At 54.3% G+C, this 18,680-nt stretch overlaps 1 protein-coding gene across 9 annotated transcripts in view; it reads right to left on the reverse strand.

Moving 5' to 3' along the window:
- Window positions 1–18,680, reverse strand: part of MAMLD1 (mastermind like domain containing 1) — a 117,694-nt gene that overhangs the window by 33,400 nt on the left and 65,614 nt on the right. For 4 of the 9 annotated variants that reach the window (XM_059051086.2, XM_059051088.2, XM_067023454.1 and 1 more), the window contains 2 exons: window positions 4,919–6,607; window positions 2,730–2,840 (listed from right to left, as the gene is read on the reverse strand). In XM_059051086.2, coding sequence (XP_058907069.1) covers window positions 2,730–2,840; window positions 4,919–6,607 — 1,800 coding nt within the window. The remainder of the gene's footprint in view (window positions 1–2,729; window positions 2,841–4,918; window positions 6,608–18,680) is intronic. The other 5 variants (XM_059051087.2, XM_059051089.2, XM_059051090.2 and 2 more) reach the window with 3 other exon arrangements.

The raw sequence follows: 18,680 nt of genomic DNA on the forward strand, positions 1-18,680 counted from the left end.
AGAGGGCTTCCTCACCGTCCCACTTCAGACCGAGGTGCCCAGACGCCCCTCCTAGGCCCAGCCCTCCAGGAGGGTGGATGGCAAGTTCTCCCGATGAGCCCGCGCCTCCGCCATCGCTGGGGGCTCACTGCTGCCTAAGTAAGCATGGGAGGCGGGCGGCTGGCATTAAAGGCGGAAAACGGGGCAGACGCAGGCGAGGGCTCGTCCAGCCTTCCCAGAGGCAGGCTCAGGTCCCCTCTCTCGCCCCTCTCAAAATCTCTCCAAACCATATCAAGCGACTCTTTTTAGTCTATTTCTCTGCAGCTGCCCCTCCCAGCCCCCAGCCCAGCCGGCCTCAAGGACCAGATTTCAGGCTTTTTTGTTCTTATTCCAACTGGCCACCGTCCTTGTTCCTCCTCCCGCCATGCTACACTCCCAGCTCTGCTCTCGCACGCGCACCCCGGGCGCTCTTGCTGCCTCTTGCTTCTCCGACTCTCCCAGAGCACAAGCCTCAGCTCCTGGACGGAACTGTTTCTGTCTTTGAGTAAATGTCAGTTCGTCTGCCAGTGGCTGATAGTCAAACTGAAGGCCTAACCCGGATGATGTTCACAATACCCTAACGTATCCTCAATGGTTTTCAGGGACAAGGGGCATTCAATTATGGAAACCAAATTCATTTTGCGTCACTTCGGCTAAAAACAGAGAGCAGTCCCCCAGCCTTGGGAGTAGGGTGGGGAATACAGTGAGGAGATTTGGGGGCCTTGAAAGTCAACACACCAGGGCTGGGGGTCACGACTCCACAGTGCCTTCCTTAATAATTCTAGGTCCGCAGCCCTTACCTGTAATGTCAAGGCCAAAAGCTCTGAAAGCCTATTTTATTCTTGTAAATTTGGTGCTCAAATTTATTTGGAACCAAACTTGACCTGGGCTTAGCTAAATACTCATGTTTCTCTGCAAAACTAATAAAACGTGCCCCAGATCCCACCGGAGGGTTGTGTCTTATTTGGTATATGCACGTGCATCTGACCCCAGGGGTTCCAGATCCAAGTCTGGGAGCCCACGCCTGCCGTGCCTGGGCGCAGAGTGTGGGCCCGGCAGGGGTCTGAGCGGTATCGGTTCAGCACCTCCTGTCTTTCAAGGCCCTACGAGACGGGGCCCATCCCTTTCCCCAGGTATAGCTGGGGCTCAGGGGGCTTAAGAGACACTGCTCCTGGCACATTGCCCACTTAGAGTTGGTGTCCGGACTTGAACCCCAGTCTGTCTGCCTCCAGTGCCCTTGCCATGCTGAACTGCTGCCCTGATGCCAGATGGCATTTACCTTTTACCTTCAGTGCAAGCAAGCGGGTCACTGAAATTGGATCGCTCATGTCACTGGAAAAGTGAAATCCCCCAAGCTGAGAAAGGCTAGTCTGAAAATAAGAATGAGCTCCTTGCGACAGCTGGATTTGGGATTTCTGGTTTAAGATGAACGCCCAGTCCTTCTGTGGCAACCGCTACCATCCACGGAGGTGCAACGAGCTAATCGACGCCATCCAGCAGGTGATGAGTGTTTCCTGAGGCTCAGCTTGGCCATCAGTAAAACACGGCAAGTTCTCCCCGCTGGGAGCAAGAAGCGTGTACTTCCTCGCCACGGGGGCCTCAAACACTCGCCTCTTCCTTTCTTCCACCTTCTCCTGGCCAAGTGACCAGAGCTGGGTTCTTAGGCCTTAAACGGAATGCGGAAAGGCCATGAGAAGGAACAGCGGAGCTGCTGATGTGCCCGTTTGGAGGCCTCGCCAGTGCCTTTTGGCTAAAAGAATGCCGTGCACAGAGCAGGGAGCTGGGAAGCGGGGCGGAGCCAGTGTGAAAGCACAAAGGCGGCTCCTTGCCCTCGCCCAGCGGGCCTGCGGTGGTCTAGGCAGGGCAGGGCCTAGGACAAGAGGAGCCCACGAAGCTAGGGAGCCCCACCACTCCTGTCCATATGGGTCACTGGCAGGCATGGGGTCTGGAGAGAGCACTGCTCATATTCTGTCCAGACACAGCCCCAGGTCTGAGAACCACCTTAGCCCCCAGGAAACAGATCTGGAGACTCAGGACTAGTCAGGCATAGTGAGAGCAAGCTTTCGTTGGCAGGTTTTGCGCCAGGCTCTGTTTGGGGTGCTTTAGATGCACTAAATCGACGCTTTTAATCCTCGAGCAACCTACCATCACACCCACTTTGTAGAAGAGGCCACAGTTAGGAGGTCAAGGAAGGAACAGGGCTCCGGAGGCAGGGCCCCGTGCGTGCAATTACAAGTGTGGGCTCTCCAGCCGGACTCCCTGCTCTGGCCCCGACTTGCTGTGTGACCGTGGGCAACTCTGGGGCCTTCTCTGTGTCTCAGCTTTAAAGAGAATGATAACAGCCCCTACCTCTGACGACTAAGACGAGAAAAGGCAGGTGAGGTACCAGGGTAGCACTCTCGGCCCCTCAGCACTGGCCGGCGCCAGCTGGGAAGGTAGCTCTTGGCAGCAAGAGCATCCCATCGGGGAGCCCAGCCTCCTGCCTCTGCTGGCGGAGATCACCCGAGCCCCTCCCGGCCCCGGGGAGCTCGGCTGCATGCGCCTTCTCCCGGACACTTTCTCCAGCCCCACCTAGGGCATCAGTCAGGTGTGATTCTCACGACCCTCATCGTTAAGGATTCTCTCTGGGAGCCAGCTGGTCTGGCTCCGAGGCAGCACAGTCAGGTTACACACGTTCCCCACTGAACACAAAAGAAACCAAAAAGGCTCACAATGTTAGATGACGACACGGCTCCAGGCTGAGGATCTTGCCTGCTAGGATGCTGATGCTGGCACTCCCCCAAGCCAGCTGCAGAAGTCCACGAAAACAGCTGGCAACAGGCCTATAACAAAATCAAACCAAAGTGCTCCTGAACTGTGGACGAGGGCTGGCCGCTCACCCTGGCCACCCCCACGGGTGCTCCCGCCGAAGGACCGATCCCTGGTGTGGAGCACTCTGCTTGGCGATGCTTCGTGAGACCTGGATGAAAAGGACACGGTCTCTCTCCTCTGGGGACGACCATGGCCATGGTCATGCGGGGCCCTCAGCAAAGAGGTCAGCCCCCACCAGGAGCTTCCCTTGGGCCACATTGCCAGCCAAGCACTTTACGGCCTCCTACTCCTTGGCTTCTCTACAGAAGAAGGAGACAGAGTGGGAAGTCCAGAGGACAGTTGGGGAAAAGCTTCCTGGGGGGCGGGGGGGACAGTGACTGAGCCTTAGGAGCTGTAAGAGTGGGACAGGAGAGCAAAGGTGGGCAGGGAAGGCCGGACACAGGCAACAGTGGGAGTCAAGGCCAAGAACGCAGAGTGGGCCGGGAGTTGCAAGCACTTCGGGGCCCGATGGACACTGAGTCTAAGGAGGTAGACGGAGCCAGCTTATGGGCCTCCAGAATCTTCCGAGCAAGTGTGAACATGATCAGGTCTGTGTTATAGCAAAAGGGAATTCTCAGAGAAACGGATGGTTCACTGGAGCAACCAGTTTAAGAGTCAACTGTATGAGTTCGGATGAAGAATCAAGAGGGCCTGAACTTGGGCAAAGAGGAAGCACAAACGATGGTATTCGGGGCAGGGAGACATCTGACGTGGTTCCCAGGCATCCCTGCCTCCTGGTACCCTCCCCAGCCTGTAATCCCCTGCTGGTATTCACATCTTCATGCTCGCATCTAATGAACAGAATACTGCACACGTGATGCAACGTCACTCCCCAGACTAGGTTATACGGACTGTGACTTCTGACCTGCTGGCACGCCCCCTTGCTCTCTTGCTGGCACATTCTCTCCTGCTTGCTCTGATGAAGCTGGCTGTCATGTTGTGAGAGGCTCTATGAAGAGGTCCACGTGGCAAGGAACCAAGGGAGGCCTCTGGCCAATAGCTCATGAGGGACCGAGACCTCAGTACAACAACCCGCAAGGAACTGCTTCCCGCCAACAACCGCAGCAGTGAGTTTGGAAGCCAGTCCTTCCCAGTTGAGCCTTAAGATGACTGCAACCTTGTGAGAGACCTGGGGCCGGAAGGCCCTGCTAAGCTGTGCCAGGATTCCCAGCCCCCAGAAACTGTGAAGTTATGTATGTATGTGTCTTGTTTTAGGCAGTAGTTATGGGCTAATTTGTTACGCGGCCATAGTTAACTAATACAGGCAGGGGTCAGACCAAATGAAAAGTGGGAACTATGATAGACACCGCCCAGGGAGAAGTAGCTGAACTGAGCGATTGACAAGACTGTGGGAGATGAGAGAGACATCATGGGGATTTGGAGAAGAGCACGGGCTCTGGAGCAAGCCCGCCTGCCTTGGAGTTGCTGCTGGGCCCTTGCTAACTGTGTGACTCTGGGCGAGTCATTTCAACACTCTGAGCCTCAGTTACTTCGTCTGTAAAATGGGGATGGTAAGGGCAACTACCTGACACGTCTCTGACATTTTCATTTAGGACCCGCCTCAGCACCTGGTGCAGGGGTGAATGGCATATGCTGCCGCTGCCCAGCAGACGTTTGCTGTGACACTTCTAGAAGGCTCGGTGTGCAGCCTTACACCAGCAGGGAGAAAATTTAAATGCTTCAGTGCGATTTCCTTGCATCCTATGAAGGCTTCACTGGTCCTGGGTGAGGGAACGTGCCTCACGGCCCAGTTCTGTGTGATTCTGACTCATCTGCCCTGGTTCCTTCTCCTGGCAGCACCTTGTGGGTGACCTTTTCTCCCAGGGAAGCTAAGCCACCTGCACAGGAACTGAAACCGTAACCTTGACCTCATGAATACTGCGCTTTGACCGCGCGGAATAAGTTGGCTTCAATAGACTTTTCCAGAGTGCAGTCCACTCTCAAAGAGGACTACAGCCTGGATCTGCCTCCAAAGCCGGCTCTCAATCCCATGAAACATGGTTCTTATGTCCAAAACCAAGGGACGCAACCAGAGATGAGATCGGCTTACCTGTCTGGGCAGAGAAGCCATGGAATCCGAGGCCACCGACCGCTGCACACGCTGCGGCTGCTGCGTCACGTGCTGCAGAAGGAACGAAGCAGCGTCTGGCTGCTGCTGCAGCTGCAAGCTGGCTGTGGCCGTGGACGAGGCCGTGGCAGAAGAGGCCGGCGTCAGCGTCGGCTGCTGCAGGTAGTGGAGCAGGGCAGGCTGCCGAGACGCGGCGGGCCCCGAGGGCATCTTCGGGGGGACCGGCTCAGAGACGAAATGTGACAAGGGCTTGGTGTGGCCGAAAGTGAAAGGCTCCGGGGTTCCCGGGCTGGGGCCCGCCAGCCCCTGCTGCATGATCAGGCTCAGGGTTCTGGGTGAGCTGGTGGCCATGGGCTTGAGGATGGCATTGGCTGGCAGGGGCGGCGGCGGCAGCTGCAGCTGCGGCTGCTGCGGGCCGAGCGGATTGCTGGGGGGAGTGAGGGTCCGGATCAGGGGGCACTGTGGGGTGAAGGACTGCTGCGGCAGGCCAGGGCTGGACAGCTTCTCTGGGCGGTAGGGGGTGGAGGGCCCCGGGTTGCTGGTGGATATCAGGTGCCCTTGAGGGTGTTTGATGGTGGAGGACACCAGGTTGGCAAGGATGGAGGGCTGCGGGCTGAACTGCGGCTGCTGCTGGAGGGCGGGGCTGGGGAGCTTCTCGGGGGCATAGGTCATGGCCGGCCCCAGGGCAGCGCCGCTGCTGGGCGCCACGCTGGACAATAAGGCATTGGGAGAGCCCTGCAGAGCACTCGCCGGCAGGCTGCTCGATGACATGCAGGACACCATGAGGCCCTGAGGGCTGAACGGCTGCAGCGGCTGTGGTGAGGGCATCGGGCGGTAAGGCGGGGAGAGGCCGGGAAGAGGCAGGCCAGACCAACTGGGAGCGGGGCCCTGCTGCTTCGTACTAGAGCCCTGCTTGCTGGCCGCCAGCGCCTTCAGCTGGTGGGCGTGATGCCACTGGGGCACCTGGAGCAGAGGCAAGGCTGCCTGGCTCTTGGCCTGTGCTGTTGAAGAACTGGGGGAGGCCATCTGCTTACTGGTGGAGGGAATGACGTAGCTGAGCCCCGCGGAGGAGGGCGGGATTTGAAGCGACACGCCAGGGACCTGGCTGCAACTCGAAGCGAAGTCCTTGCTGGAACCAAGGCTCTCCAAGTGTGGCAGCTGGACCGCAGGCTTGGGAGTCACGCCTAGGGTCGCCGGTGGGTGATCTAAGACCAGCGGTTCTTCCGGCTTGCTCCCCAGGATTTTTTCAAGGTCGAGCTCACTCGGAGAAGGTTCTTGAATTTTTGTTAGCTCCTCCAGCAGATCTTGAAGTTCCTGGTCCACAGCAGGCACAGTGTTGGTCTTGTCATAGTAAGAAAGAGGGGGGCCTTTCAGTCCCATTTCCGCAGTTGGTGGCACCACAAACGGTGAGCCCGCTACGCTGCCGTTCATGGGGTTATTTTCGAGTAGTAACGAATGGCCAGCCGCTCCCATCGCTGCAGAGCTAGGGTTCATGGGTAACGCAGGAACCTGCAGCTCTGCACAGGCTGCGCTGGGATGGGCGCTGGGGCCCATCGAAAGGGTGACATCTTCAAGGCATGGTCTCTTAATTTTATTAGGGTAACCTCCTTCGGCCATGCCTGAAAGCTGGAAAGTTTCTCCTTCCTGTCTCCTCTTAATGGTTCCCTGTGGCTGGAAGAGAAAAGAGTGGTGGGGAGAGAGGGAGGGAGGGAGGGAGGGACGGAGTGGGGAGGGAGGGAGGGAGGGAGAGGGCAGGGGGGAGACAGTGGAATGTTTATAAAGGCTTGGCACATTAAAGCTATTGAACAGGAAACTTGCAAGATAAAACAGATCTCTCAGTTTCAAGACTTAGAAAGAGTTGTCAAAACTATACAATACAGCCTATTTTTAGAACCATGATGCTTGTTTTTTTGTTGCTGTCTTTCATTTAGACTGTCGTGTTACAGTTCAAATAAAGCATTATGCTGTCTCTACACCAAACACTACAGAAAGTCATGCGAAGGATATCCTCTGCCCACTTAAAGGAGCTTTCAGCGAAACTATGCAGAAGGCACAGAGTGCACTGGGCTGCAGGCAGACATTAGAGGGCAAAGGAGAATCGCTAAGAAGCTTGCAATTCCCACCTGTCTACTGGTAACCTGAGTTTTAAAAAGGAAAAGCGTGACGTAGACGTTGAACTTTTAGGTTGCTTCCCTGTCTTGGTTAAATGCATCAGGCTCTGGTGAGAAAATGGGATAAAGCAGAGGCTTTGGAGGAGTGAAGTAGATCTGGTGTGTTCTTTTGGGCAGCTGTCTGAGAGACACTGTTTGGAGCATTAACACAACTGCGTAACCATCACTATAGCATGGTTCCATTTATCTGTATACACACAGACACACACGTGTGTGTGCACATACATGCACATTGCTATGAGTGCAAAAAACACCTTGGAAGAAAGTATGTGCAACTCTTCGGAGCAGTCATCTTTTGGGGGTGACTGGAAAGTCACTTTCTTTTCTCTGTATTTTTCTATTGCTTGTTTTTTAATGGAATGACTTACGATCCTCCAGCAAAAGAGTATAAAGCTATCTAATGAAGAAATGCCTCTGTGCAGATGCATCCTCGGGTTGGAGAGATAGGAAACAACAGGAAAAGGCCCCGATCTGTGATCTGCACTTGGGGTAACTGCCCGCCATTTATAAAAGCCTAGCCTTTGGGAACAAATCAAAGAAGTTACTAATGCCGTGTTTCCTACTCTTTCAAGGCTTCATACAGTCATCCGTGGCTGTCTTGTAAATGACCATGACCCGCAGTGAAGGGGAAGGGAGTGGAGTGGAGGATTATGTGCGGGAAGAGATGGGCTTGGAAATCACCTAAAGGCCAACGCTCTACCAGATACGTTTCCCCTGAAGCACTTTTGCACGAAGAAACCTCCTTCCAGCTTTGATCCTCTGACGCCCCCTTACGTTTGGCTCACTGGAGGGTCAAGGCGTGCGTGAGGCCACCTACTAGCACGCCAGTGGTCATGACTCTTACAGCAGAGGGAACATCAAAAGAGATGCCCCAGGGCTGCACATCTGGAGCCTTGGCACCCGTCAGATGCGCTTAGAAACGCCCAGGTCCCCAGGCTCTCCTACCACAGCTGAACTGCTTCAGTCTCCTCCGGGGCGGGGCCCAGGCACCCAACGTTTGTTACAGCTCCCTGGCTGACTCTATGGGTGGAGGCAGGATGGCCTAGGGCCCTGGTCCCGAGGCAGACGCAGCCACTACGTACTGGCCTCCACACAGCGTCTCGAGTTCTGTTTCTTCATTTGTAAAATGAGCGTCATTTTGGTTCTCTGCTCGGACTATTATGTGAAACGGGACAGATTCCACGGCACCTAGTGGGCCCTCGTTAACTAGTAGCTGGCCTTACAGAGGGCAGATCTGGAAGTGCTCTGGGAGTCCAACCCTGGCCTTTAAAGACCGGGAGGCACCCTGAGACCCTGGGATGTGGGCAAGGCTTGCCCCGAGCGGCTCAGCTAGAGGGCCCCAGGGCCCGGGCAGATACCGGGGCCTGCCACCGTCACTCAGCTGTGCCCCGACCGGCAGCCTCCATCCCCCCCCCCACCCATGGCTGGACACTGACCGCCCCATCCCCGCAGAAAGGGCTCCCCCTCTCTTAGCGAGGCGACTTGCCTACCTCTCTTGCCCGGACAAGGGCACTTTGAGGCGCAGGTCCACCACCAGATTCATCTGAGGGCTGACCACCACGGGGCAGGCAGGAAGGGGCTGGGGGGTGAGGTAGAGTAGGCACAGGAAGACGCCTCTCCAGTCATCTGCTCCACTCTCCCACCCAGGAGTGCTCACTAGGTATTCGGCCCATGGCAGGTGCTCAGTAAACAGAAGCTGAATGAATCCATGGACCAATGAACACAAATGACTCAGCGCCCAGCGAGCTCAGCCTCGGGTTTTCCTGGCCGTTCGGTCAATCAATTCACTGCATTTCAGGCTGAAATTTGGTCTCTTCTACATGTTCCCAAAGACTTCAAACAAATCCGATATATTGAAAACAGAAAGGTCTAAACTGGATCAGTACGGAACGACTCAGTGTGGCCTTTACATAGCATCCCCTGCCGGGAGCCTGAGCTGGCGACGGCTGTGCCCGATGCACTGTTCGCGATGTCTTGGACTCAAGGCGAGTTTAAGGCCAGTGAAGTCTGCATAGGACCAGGCGGGGGAAGGATGGGCTTGGGGGATGGGAGGGAAAGGAGGCTTTCATTCCATTGTTGGTCTGTCATTATCCTGTTGGGACTAAGGTGGCAGGAGGTGGGGGAGGGGGGACATGACCACCAGATGCTGAAGTTAATACTGGGAACCCCTGGCGAGGGAAAGGGGTCTCCGGCTTCTCTGAACTGAGAGTGTGTGTGCCCCCAACTTGTCAGGCCCTCAACCCCACAGCGGACCCCAGGATACCCCTGCAAGGTGCTGGGGGGCCACCGTGCTGCTGGCGGATCCCATCTGCTGGAGCAGGTGCTACCCTTGCTGTACCAAACCTGCAGCCGGACGCCGCTGGTGCCAGCTTCCCTGAAAGCTTTGGGAGGCTCCCTAGTCGGCGGGCAGGCTGGCCTTGCTGTCCCTGGGGGTGCAATGGGGGGCGCTGGTTGACACTGCAGTCTCGGCGGCGGGGCAGGCGGGAGCCCCTTTCCAGCTCTCCTTTCTCAATGGACTAAAGGAGACTCCACTTTGCTAGAGGCCGCAGCTCTGCATTTCGGATTTTACGGGGAGAGCTTTCAACAGATTGCCTAAAGCACCTTGGCCGGATGGCCAGATCCCCAGCCAAGCCTAAACAAGCCGAGGGGAGGCGGCTGTGTTGACATCTACTACGAGTTAATTTCGCCCCTAGACCCAGGCTGCTGCCACCACCGAGGTCAGCCTGTCTGGGCTGTTGTGCTTGACTGAACCCCGTGGCCACCCTTCTAGATCAAGTGCAGCAGAGAGCTTGCTACCCTGGAATGACTTCCCCTCTCAGTGTCACGTTGGGGGTGGCAGGTCCCCACCAAACTTCTAGACCCTTCTAAACAGCTTTACCTATGTGCCGTTTTCCAGCCTGTCTCTGTGGACTCTGTACGGCAAGCTGTGGGTGCCAGCTCCCAGCCAGCACCCCCCTACTTCCTTCAGGCCTTGTACTACACGTGACCCCGCCCACTCACTGGGAGAACTTTTTTTTTTTTTTTTTTTTACCATAAGTGAATCAGTAGCCGCTGGCAGGATTACTAGACAACACATCTCAACCTTCACTTTTTACAGAAAACACAATGGGTGGTGATTTGCTTGTGGTCCCATGGCTAGTGTTAGGGGCCAACACCAACACTAGACCCCAGGAGGCCCAGCCCTCACAGGTCCCGGCAGTGGTAGGGCGGGGAGGGGGAGTGAGGGACGGTGTCCTGGTGTCTTTTAGAAAGCAATGACTTTATCTCCATCCACCAGTGCCGGCGGAGTCCCATTTCATAATCGGGCAGACAAAGCCACCAATGTGATCCCCACGACCTTATAAACATTCATTAAAATGCATTTCAAAGCATGTGATGCCTTCCCCACCCCCTAAATAATGAGAAAACAAAGGCAACCCTTCTGATAGAGGCCAAGTTCAGCTCTGAAGTCAACATTATTTCTGGTTCTGTCTGAACAATGACATATGGCAATTCTTCCCTTTCTACGGTTTTTTAGTCCAGAATGGCAAAAAGGGCAAAGATTTCTTGGGAAAGGGTCTAGATTATAACAGTATAGTCCAGGCTCAGAAAATGGGCATAAGGAGAAGAACATATATATATATACACACACATATATAATATATATTATATATATATATGTATATATAAAACTCTTTCCAAAGAAGTCTGACAGGTTGCTATAAACACTTGATTTTGAACACTCTAGCTGGAGGTTTAACACAGACATCTACAAAAGGCCAGCAAAAATATGCACAGTCCCTCCTGGGTAAGAAGGCAGGAAGCCGAAGGTGTGTAAGAGAGATCAGCTCAGGGAGCCTCGCTTTTCCCTCCAGAGAGCCCGGGCAAGACTGTCAAAAAGCTGGAAGTCGCCTGTGGCATATTTATTCCCCCTTCCTCTCTCATCAGCGCCTCCTGCGGTGCAGCCCTGGCCAATCTGCTCCATCAACACCTTTCCTCAGTACTGTTACCTATGCGCCCGGGGAGTTTCCAAGAACCTCACGCTGGTCAGCTAGCTTGGATTTGAAGCCCTCTGAGACAGGAGTGTTCCCCAGTAGACTTGCTCAGAAGAAAGGAGAATAGATAAGACACGATGCAGCAGGACTGGGTTTGCAGGAAGAGAGACAAGGAGGGAAGGAGGGAGAGAGAGGGAATCTGCCTGCGTGTAGACATGGGATCAGATGAGGACCCATAACTGCCTGTACCTGAGCTGATGTATCATTTGCATGTGGCTGTTTTTCAGAACGATGTCCCCACATTTCCAGAATTGCAAGACCTGAGGCTCTGGAGAATTCCAGGGTGGATGGGAGCTTCAGGGAATTTTGACTGGCTTCAAGAGGAGTCGGTTTGTCTCAGGAATGAATCTCTGCTGACAGGTGGTTTGGAGAAAGAATCTCACCCTAGAAAGAGGGGATCTATTGGCGCCCCGGGCTTTTGCCCCGAAGTGACAGAGACTGCACGCTCTGCAGGCAGAGGCGGGGAGCATTGGAGCAGGCACCAAAAGACCTGATGGAAGTCCTAGCTCCTCCATTTGCTGTGTAACTGTGGGCAAGTCACTCCCCCTCTCTGAGCCTCAGTTTTTCTTCTGTAAAATGAGCCCTCGGCCTGCCCTGGGTGCCTCACAGCACCTCTGAGGAGCGTGCATCAGAAGCAGTCACTGTCACTGATGTCACTCTCCAGGCCCTGGGTCCCCAGGCTGGCCCCGTGCCCTCCAGTGTGGGCCTCGGCTTGCTCTCCGGCAAATAAGGACACATGCTCTAGAATCGGGACATGGGGTGAGAGTGGTGCCTGTAAAATTCCACCTCCTGCTGCTTTTGCCATCGCCCACCACTCTGGGCTCCACCACGCTGTCTGCACCCTCAAACATGAGGGCTGTGGCTTCAACAAGCTTCAACCTGAGTGGCCCCAACAAAATGCAGACATGAGCAGACCTGGGGGTTTTGAGAACTGTGTTCTCCCTTTCTGTAGTGTAGACATACCAGCTGGAGGAACTGGCCCCAAACCGATAGATGCGTGTGGATGTAATGGGCTCATAATTCAGCTGTTCCACGCCCTGAGACGCCTCCAAGTATTCCGTCACTGACCAGGCGTTTCTTGAGTGCGAGCCTTGCACTCCTAGGCTGTCAGAACTGCCAGGCCCTTAGTGACAGGCCGGAGAGCCAGGAAGAGATGTGCCCCGGTTTCCTCCAAAGGCTTCCCATGCAGCATCATTAGTGGCGTAAAGATGACCACTTGGGGGGAGAAGAGAAAGATGGAGTTGGTTTCAAGCACCTGGATTTGATGAGGTTGGCCTAGAGATCAAGCAGCAGGTACTGCCTGTGGAGCCAGACTAGAAGCTGAAGGTCAAAGGCAAGGGCGTTGTCTCAGCCCAGATGAGTCTGTCTGTGCAGGACTCAGGTTAGCAAGCGTCATCTGTGGTTCACCTGAATTAGGCTGATGCACCCGGAAACATGCAGGGAAGAGGGAAAGCGAAGGCAGAGCCGAGGTTGGAGACCACCAGGGCCATTGGGTAGGGCGGAAGGGCCCTCGGAGTTCATTTAAGCCCAACTTTCTCGCTTCTCCCAGGGCTCTGCTTCTAAGTATTGATACCTCGTGGTGTGACCTCTCAGAGGTCCCTACCCCACTCTGAGCCTCAGTTTCCCCACCCACAAAGTGAATGGGTCCCAGCTTTGGTAAGCTGATGCTATGACTTTCTATCTGGACTGCTCCTGCAGGGAAAAGATGAACGTTCTTCTCCGCCACCTAAGAGGGCCTCTCTCCCTAGGGTGCAGATAGGCCAAGGAGAGCCTCGTGGGTCACAAGTGTCCTTGCCATGGGCAGGAGGTGTACATCACCTCCAGTTCCAGACCAGTTGGGGTCGAATTATGATCTTCCCCAAATAGCTCTCCATGCCCTCTGCTTTGTGGGGATTGAAGCTTATACAATATGAGGCACCAGCTTTATGAAAGGGAACATCAGGTTCAGAGAACAAAATTACGACCCAGGCTTTGTAAGGTTCGAAGGCCAGTCCTGAAGCTTAAGCAGAAGGGGACTTTGCTTCTGCCTGTGTCCCAACAACGGGCTAAATAAAATGGCGACAGGCTTTAGACCATAGCAGGAAGTTCCCTGCATGAGAAACCCAACAGCTGTGTAGGTAGGGGAAGAATCCAGAGACACCCGGTTAGTCCGGTGTATTCTGGAGGTCACATGCCTACTGAATAAGCACATTATAGTGGCTAGGTGCCAACTTCTGGCTCTAAAATATACTAATGGCCTGCAAATGTATGCACCCTAGTTAGTAGATCTTTGAGCCAGGCTGTTTGAGCTCTGATGCCACAGACGCAGCGGCTGGGAGGGGACATGGGCTAAGGAGCTTCAGGTCAGTGCAGAGACCCTCCCCATGGTCTAGGTCCTCTCTTTTTTCCAGCTTTACTGAGGTATGATCGACAGCTAAAAATTCTAGGTATTGAAGTTGTACAATGTGATTTTTTGAAAGGTGTGCAACGTGATGATTTAACATATGTATACACTGTGAAATGACTTAGGTCCTCTTTTTTTGAAATTGAGGCAAAATTCGCAGAGCATGAAATTAAGCTTTTGCAAGTGTACAATTCAGTGGCTTTTGGTACATTCACAGTGCTCTGCAACCAAGATGGGGAGAGTTGAGGCCGCCTCACAAATTTGTTATCAGAATCACGTGAGCTTCGAGGTGGAAAGTGAGCGTAGTGCCTGGCATGGTGTTCATACCAAATAAATAGTCTCTTTCTTTCCACTCTTGAAAATGCAAACACATTCTTGGTGGTCCTAAAATAGCCCGTAACATAGTTACTCAGCAGCATTTGCCATTCAAGGCAGATCTGCCTTTACTCATTGGCTGCATTCCTGAACAGCTGTGTGCAAGGCTAACTTTTGTCAACCAAATCATAATAAAATGCAACAAGAATCTGCCATTGAGAGGAAATCCTCAGTAAATCCTTTTATGAAGTGAAGATCTCTCATCCAAACTTATCTGTCTTAAAGGTGTAGTACTCGGAGATATTAGCCTTTCTTGTAATGAATCCTAGTTTAATTTTGGCCACAAACACATGCTGATGTTCCGTAGTCCCAAAGCCCACAGCAGCAAGAGTACATTACAGAATGAAAATAATGAAAACCTTAAAATATTTCTTTCTTTCACTGTGTGTGGAAGGTGTCTGTGATTACATCAGGGAGCATGTCATAGAACCTGAAAAATTTCCCGTGTGTGTGTGCCTGTGTGTGTGTGATGGTGTTGGTGGTGATGGTGGTAGTGGAGATGGTGTTGGTGGAGATGGTGTTGGTGTAGGAGATGGTATTGGAGGTGGTGATGGTGGAGATGGTGTTGGTGTTGGAGGTGGTGATGGTGGAGATGGTGTTGGTGGAGGAGATGGTGTTGATGGTAGAGATGGTGTTGGTGTTGGTGGAGATGGTGTTGGTGTTGGAGGTGCTGATGGTGGAGATGGTGTTGGTGGAGGAGATGGTGTTGATGGTAGAGATGGTGTTGGCGTTGGTATTGGTGGTGGCCAGAGTGCTGACAGTCAAGGGGCTGTTCCTACAGAGTGATTCCTTCTTGCTCCACCTCACTGTAAGAAGCTGTCCTGAGTGGGCCGGAGAAAGAAGACTGAATGTGTTATTAACAGAGACCTCAAAACTGTCTCCTTGCCATCATTCATAATTACTTTTTTCTCACTTGGAAAATTGAAGCTGAATTACCGGTGAAAACACAGGAGATTTTTGTTTGTTAAAATGCTGCCAATAAAGTAATTTTATGTCAGATTTAACTACAGGAAAGAGCAAGGCATTTGTAAGTTCCTTAGCTGTCATGTGGCTTAAAAACATAGGATGGACAGCACTTAGCTACCATACACTTAGCTCTTTGAAGCCATATATTCAGAAAGCAGATGCTGGATGTTGGTGTTTGGGGGCTGACTTCATGGAGGTATTTTATATCGGCCAAGTTCATTGTTCTAAAGCCCAAAGGATTGACTTAGAGGAGAAAAAGAGGCAAGAAAATGTTGAGATGTTCTGACAGCATCACCCAGACAGCCCTAACTCTAGACAACTTTATTGCCTCACTAGACAACTTTATTGCCTCAAGTTTATTTTAGAAAAAGAGGCAGCTAGCGAGTGGCACTGAGCACCCGTCCACTACAGAGACGGAGGCTTCTAACTGTACAAAGCAGGGCTGTCTAGGGGGCCCAGGACAGAGATCCGCTCAGAATGAGCACATGCCAGGGGCGGGGGGAGTGGGGACCCAGAATGAGACGGAGCTGGAGTTCTAGTGGAACAGACGGCACGAAAACAGCAAGAACGAGAACACAGTGGGAGCAGTGATGTGACAGAGTGGCCAGGACAAGGGCTGGGAGCAGAGCGCTCCAGGCAGGAGGGCGGAAGGGACAGGCCCTGGGGAAAAGCTCTCGGCGTGCTCCAAGGACAGGCAGGTGGCCACTGTGCTTGGTGCACAGCGAGCCAGGGGGACAGCCAGGGCTCACAGAGGGACCTGCAGCCCTGGGAAGCGGGTGGACTTTCAGATGTCTGCGGTGGGAAACCACTGGGCGGGGGTTATACCGAGGAATGGTCTGCTCCATCTGTTTGTAAAGGGTCTGCCTGGATGCTGATGGGAGAGAGAAAGGGATGTTGCGGGAAGGACAAGGAAGAGAGAGAGGCCAGGCCTCTGGAAAAGGGATAGGTCCAGAGGGGGGTCAGGCCAGCTGTGGCACAGGAGAGGTGCCAGGATCTGTGACTGTCCCTCAAGTGGCACAGAGCCGAGCACCCACGTATGGGAGGAAACTATGGCCTCGGAAAATATGATCCAAAACCCAGTGACCAAATCAGGGGCTCGTAAACTTTCTGTAAAGGCCCAAAGAGTAACTATCTTAGGCTTTGCAGACCAAGTGGTCCCTGTTGCGACTCCAGACGATATGCTAATGACTAGGTGTGGCTTGTGCTAATAAAACTTTATTTACAAGAACAGGCTGAGGGCTGGATTTAGCCCATGGGTGGGAGTTTGCCAAGCCCTGACCTACAACACAGGCTGAGCATCTTCCCCAAGGCACAGAGGTTATTTCCAAATTGCCCTCCTCACACTGCGGGGGGCCATGTAGGCCTACTGTTCACAAGACAGTGGCAGGCAACGTTTTCGGAGCTGACAAGTTTCCACATTTCTACCATCGTACAAGTTAGGGGAGCATTTCTGAATGGGTGAGGCATGTAGTGGTCTCAGATGCCACGTTTAACCTGCACCAACGATGGTTATTATTACTGCCCATCGATGGGTGCTCCACGGGTTCCATGAAAGAGAACACCACCTCCTCCAGAACGCCTGGCCGGATGCTTGCTCTCCCAGCCTTGGTATCCTCACCAACAATTCGCACCTCGTCCAGTAGATGCAAGCACACCCTCCTCCCTCGGGCCTTCAAGGGTCTCTAGGAAAACCCGACCTCGAGTCCCATGCCTTCCACCCCAGGCCTCCACAACGCAGCTCTCAGAAGACTGGGGCTGTTTCCTCCTCATCTCTGTACCCCCAGAGCACCTAGTGTCGTGACAGGGCTCAGCTGGCCTCCGCGGATGTGAATTTAGCCCTGAGGTTTCCTACCAATGATCCTGTTCTCTCCCATTCCCAGCACAAGGCCCAGAGGCAATCGCTTTTCAGAAATTGTGATGAATTCACTAACTGGCCCCATGAAGGACACGCCTTCTCCTTCGTGTGTCTGGGCCTCTTGTGGTCAACAAAGGAGGTGACCTGGACGATTTCTAAGGGACCTTCTGGGCAAGAGGAAGGGTAACCACTGTCCACCAAGCATTGACTCAGGGTCACGAGAGAGCCTGTCGGCCAGCTGACAGCCTTGGAGAGGGCCGACCGGCCTGGAGAAACAGCTCTGGATGGAGTCCGAAGAGGGACCGCACCATGCAGCACCAGAGGGAGGCACACGAAGGGGGTTTGGGAGGAAGGGCGGCGGGCAGGGGGCAGAGAGGGAGGGGTCTGGGCCCTCAGGGCTCGAGTCCGGCCTGGGCTCCTGCCTGTCTTTCTAACTTTGGTGCTTTGGGGCTGGCGATCTGGTGAGACAGGGGAGGTAGTAGATGAGGAGGAGAAAGGAAAGGCCAAGGGGCAGGAGGCAGGGTTTTGACAAATTTTTCTATGACAACTGCAGAAATCAGCATGCTTCCTGTCCCTTCCCCAACCTGAGGTCTAGAACTGAGTATCCCAGGGGCAGCTTATGACCCAAATATCTGTCTGCAATCAGAGCCACGTTGAGTTCTCCAGCTGGGGATTTTCAACGAAAGCAAGGGGCCTCAGGCTGCGCAGGCCAAGCCAGAGTTTGAAAAGCCCTGGGTCTGGGCCCCAGGGCTGCCCCCCCCCCCGGGTTTGCACACACCCTAGATGGGGGTCGTGCCTGAGTGTCAGCTCAGCCAGACTCTCCTGACACCCTGACCTGGGGTTCAAGAGCGTCCACCCTCACCCTCCCCCGGGCAGCTCAAGCTCCAGACACCTGTCACCTCGGGCCTGATATCAAGGAAGCTGTGGGCAGAGGCCACGCAGGAACACAGACACAGCTAACGTGGGCTCCTGGAAGTTCAGAAATAGGCAGTGCCGAGCGCCCAGATGCCAGTGGGCGCCAGCTGCCAAACAGACCTCCGCCTCCCGGCAGCACCCCCTGCAAACAGACTGCGATTTTCAGGTCACCGCTTTGCTGGACGGGGCTACCCAGGTGGGACCCGGATGCAGAGCCCAGTGGTAGCCTTCACAGAAGAGCCGAGCTGAAGGCAAGGCCTCTGCCTGGTGGCCCAGCCCGGCAGGGCGTCTGGAACAGGGCCGGGCCCTCACTGCAGGAGGAGGGGGAGGGAGGAAAAGGAGCGAACAGCTGCGTGCTCCGTGGGGAGGATCCCCAAATAGAAAGGCACATACGCACTGCAGGCTTTGACCCAGAATGCTCAGAGCTACACCATAAATCCAGCGCTCCTCGGGCAGCGGGGCTGTTCATGAGCCTGAGATATCCTCAGGGGCCCTGTGTCTCTACCTGAACTCCAAGGACACTTGTCTCTCATCGCCTTTCTGAGCCAATGCCAATCTCTGATCATTAAAAAAAAAAAAAAAAGTGCTCACAGCGGTAATACCGTGTGGTTTACCCTGCGTTCATATCCACACCTTGTTCATCGTCATCTGACGTGGGCAGAGAACACAGCCTCATGCAGGATCCCAGTAACTGTCGGGGACAGCCGCCTCCCCGATGAGCTGATTCCTGGACCCCCCGGTTCCTGGAAGCCGGGGCCACACACCCTGCTCTCCTCTCCTGGGGCCAGTGCACCCTGCCCACAGCAGCCATGAAGCAAGGGACACAGGGCTGCCTCTCCAGGCTTCCAAGAGAGCTGTTTACACAACTCAGCCCAGGTCCTGGCTGGCTGTCCCTACTCCCTGTGGGGTTTTAATTAGCTTGGCTCTTGGCTCACAGGCTGGGCAGTGGACGATGCTATGGTCAGGGCACCTAGGTTTGAGATCGGAATTTCCAATCTACTGCCCGCGCAACACTGGGAAAGTCCCTCGGTCTCCTCCCCAGTCA

Source organism: Kogia breviceps, chromosome X, assembly GCF_026419965.1.
Source record: "Kogia breviceps isolate mKogBre1 chromosome X, mKogBre1 haplotype 1, whole genome shotgun sequence".
In the NCBI taxonomy this organism is placed as follows: domain Eukaryota; kingdom Metazoa; phylum Chordata; class Mammalia; order Artiodactyla; family Physeteridae; genus Kogia; species Kogia breviceps.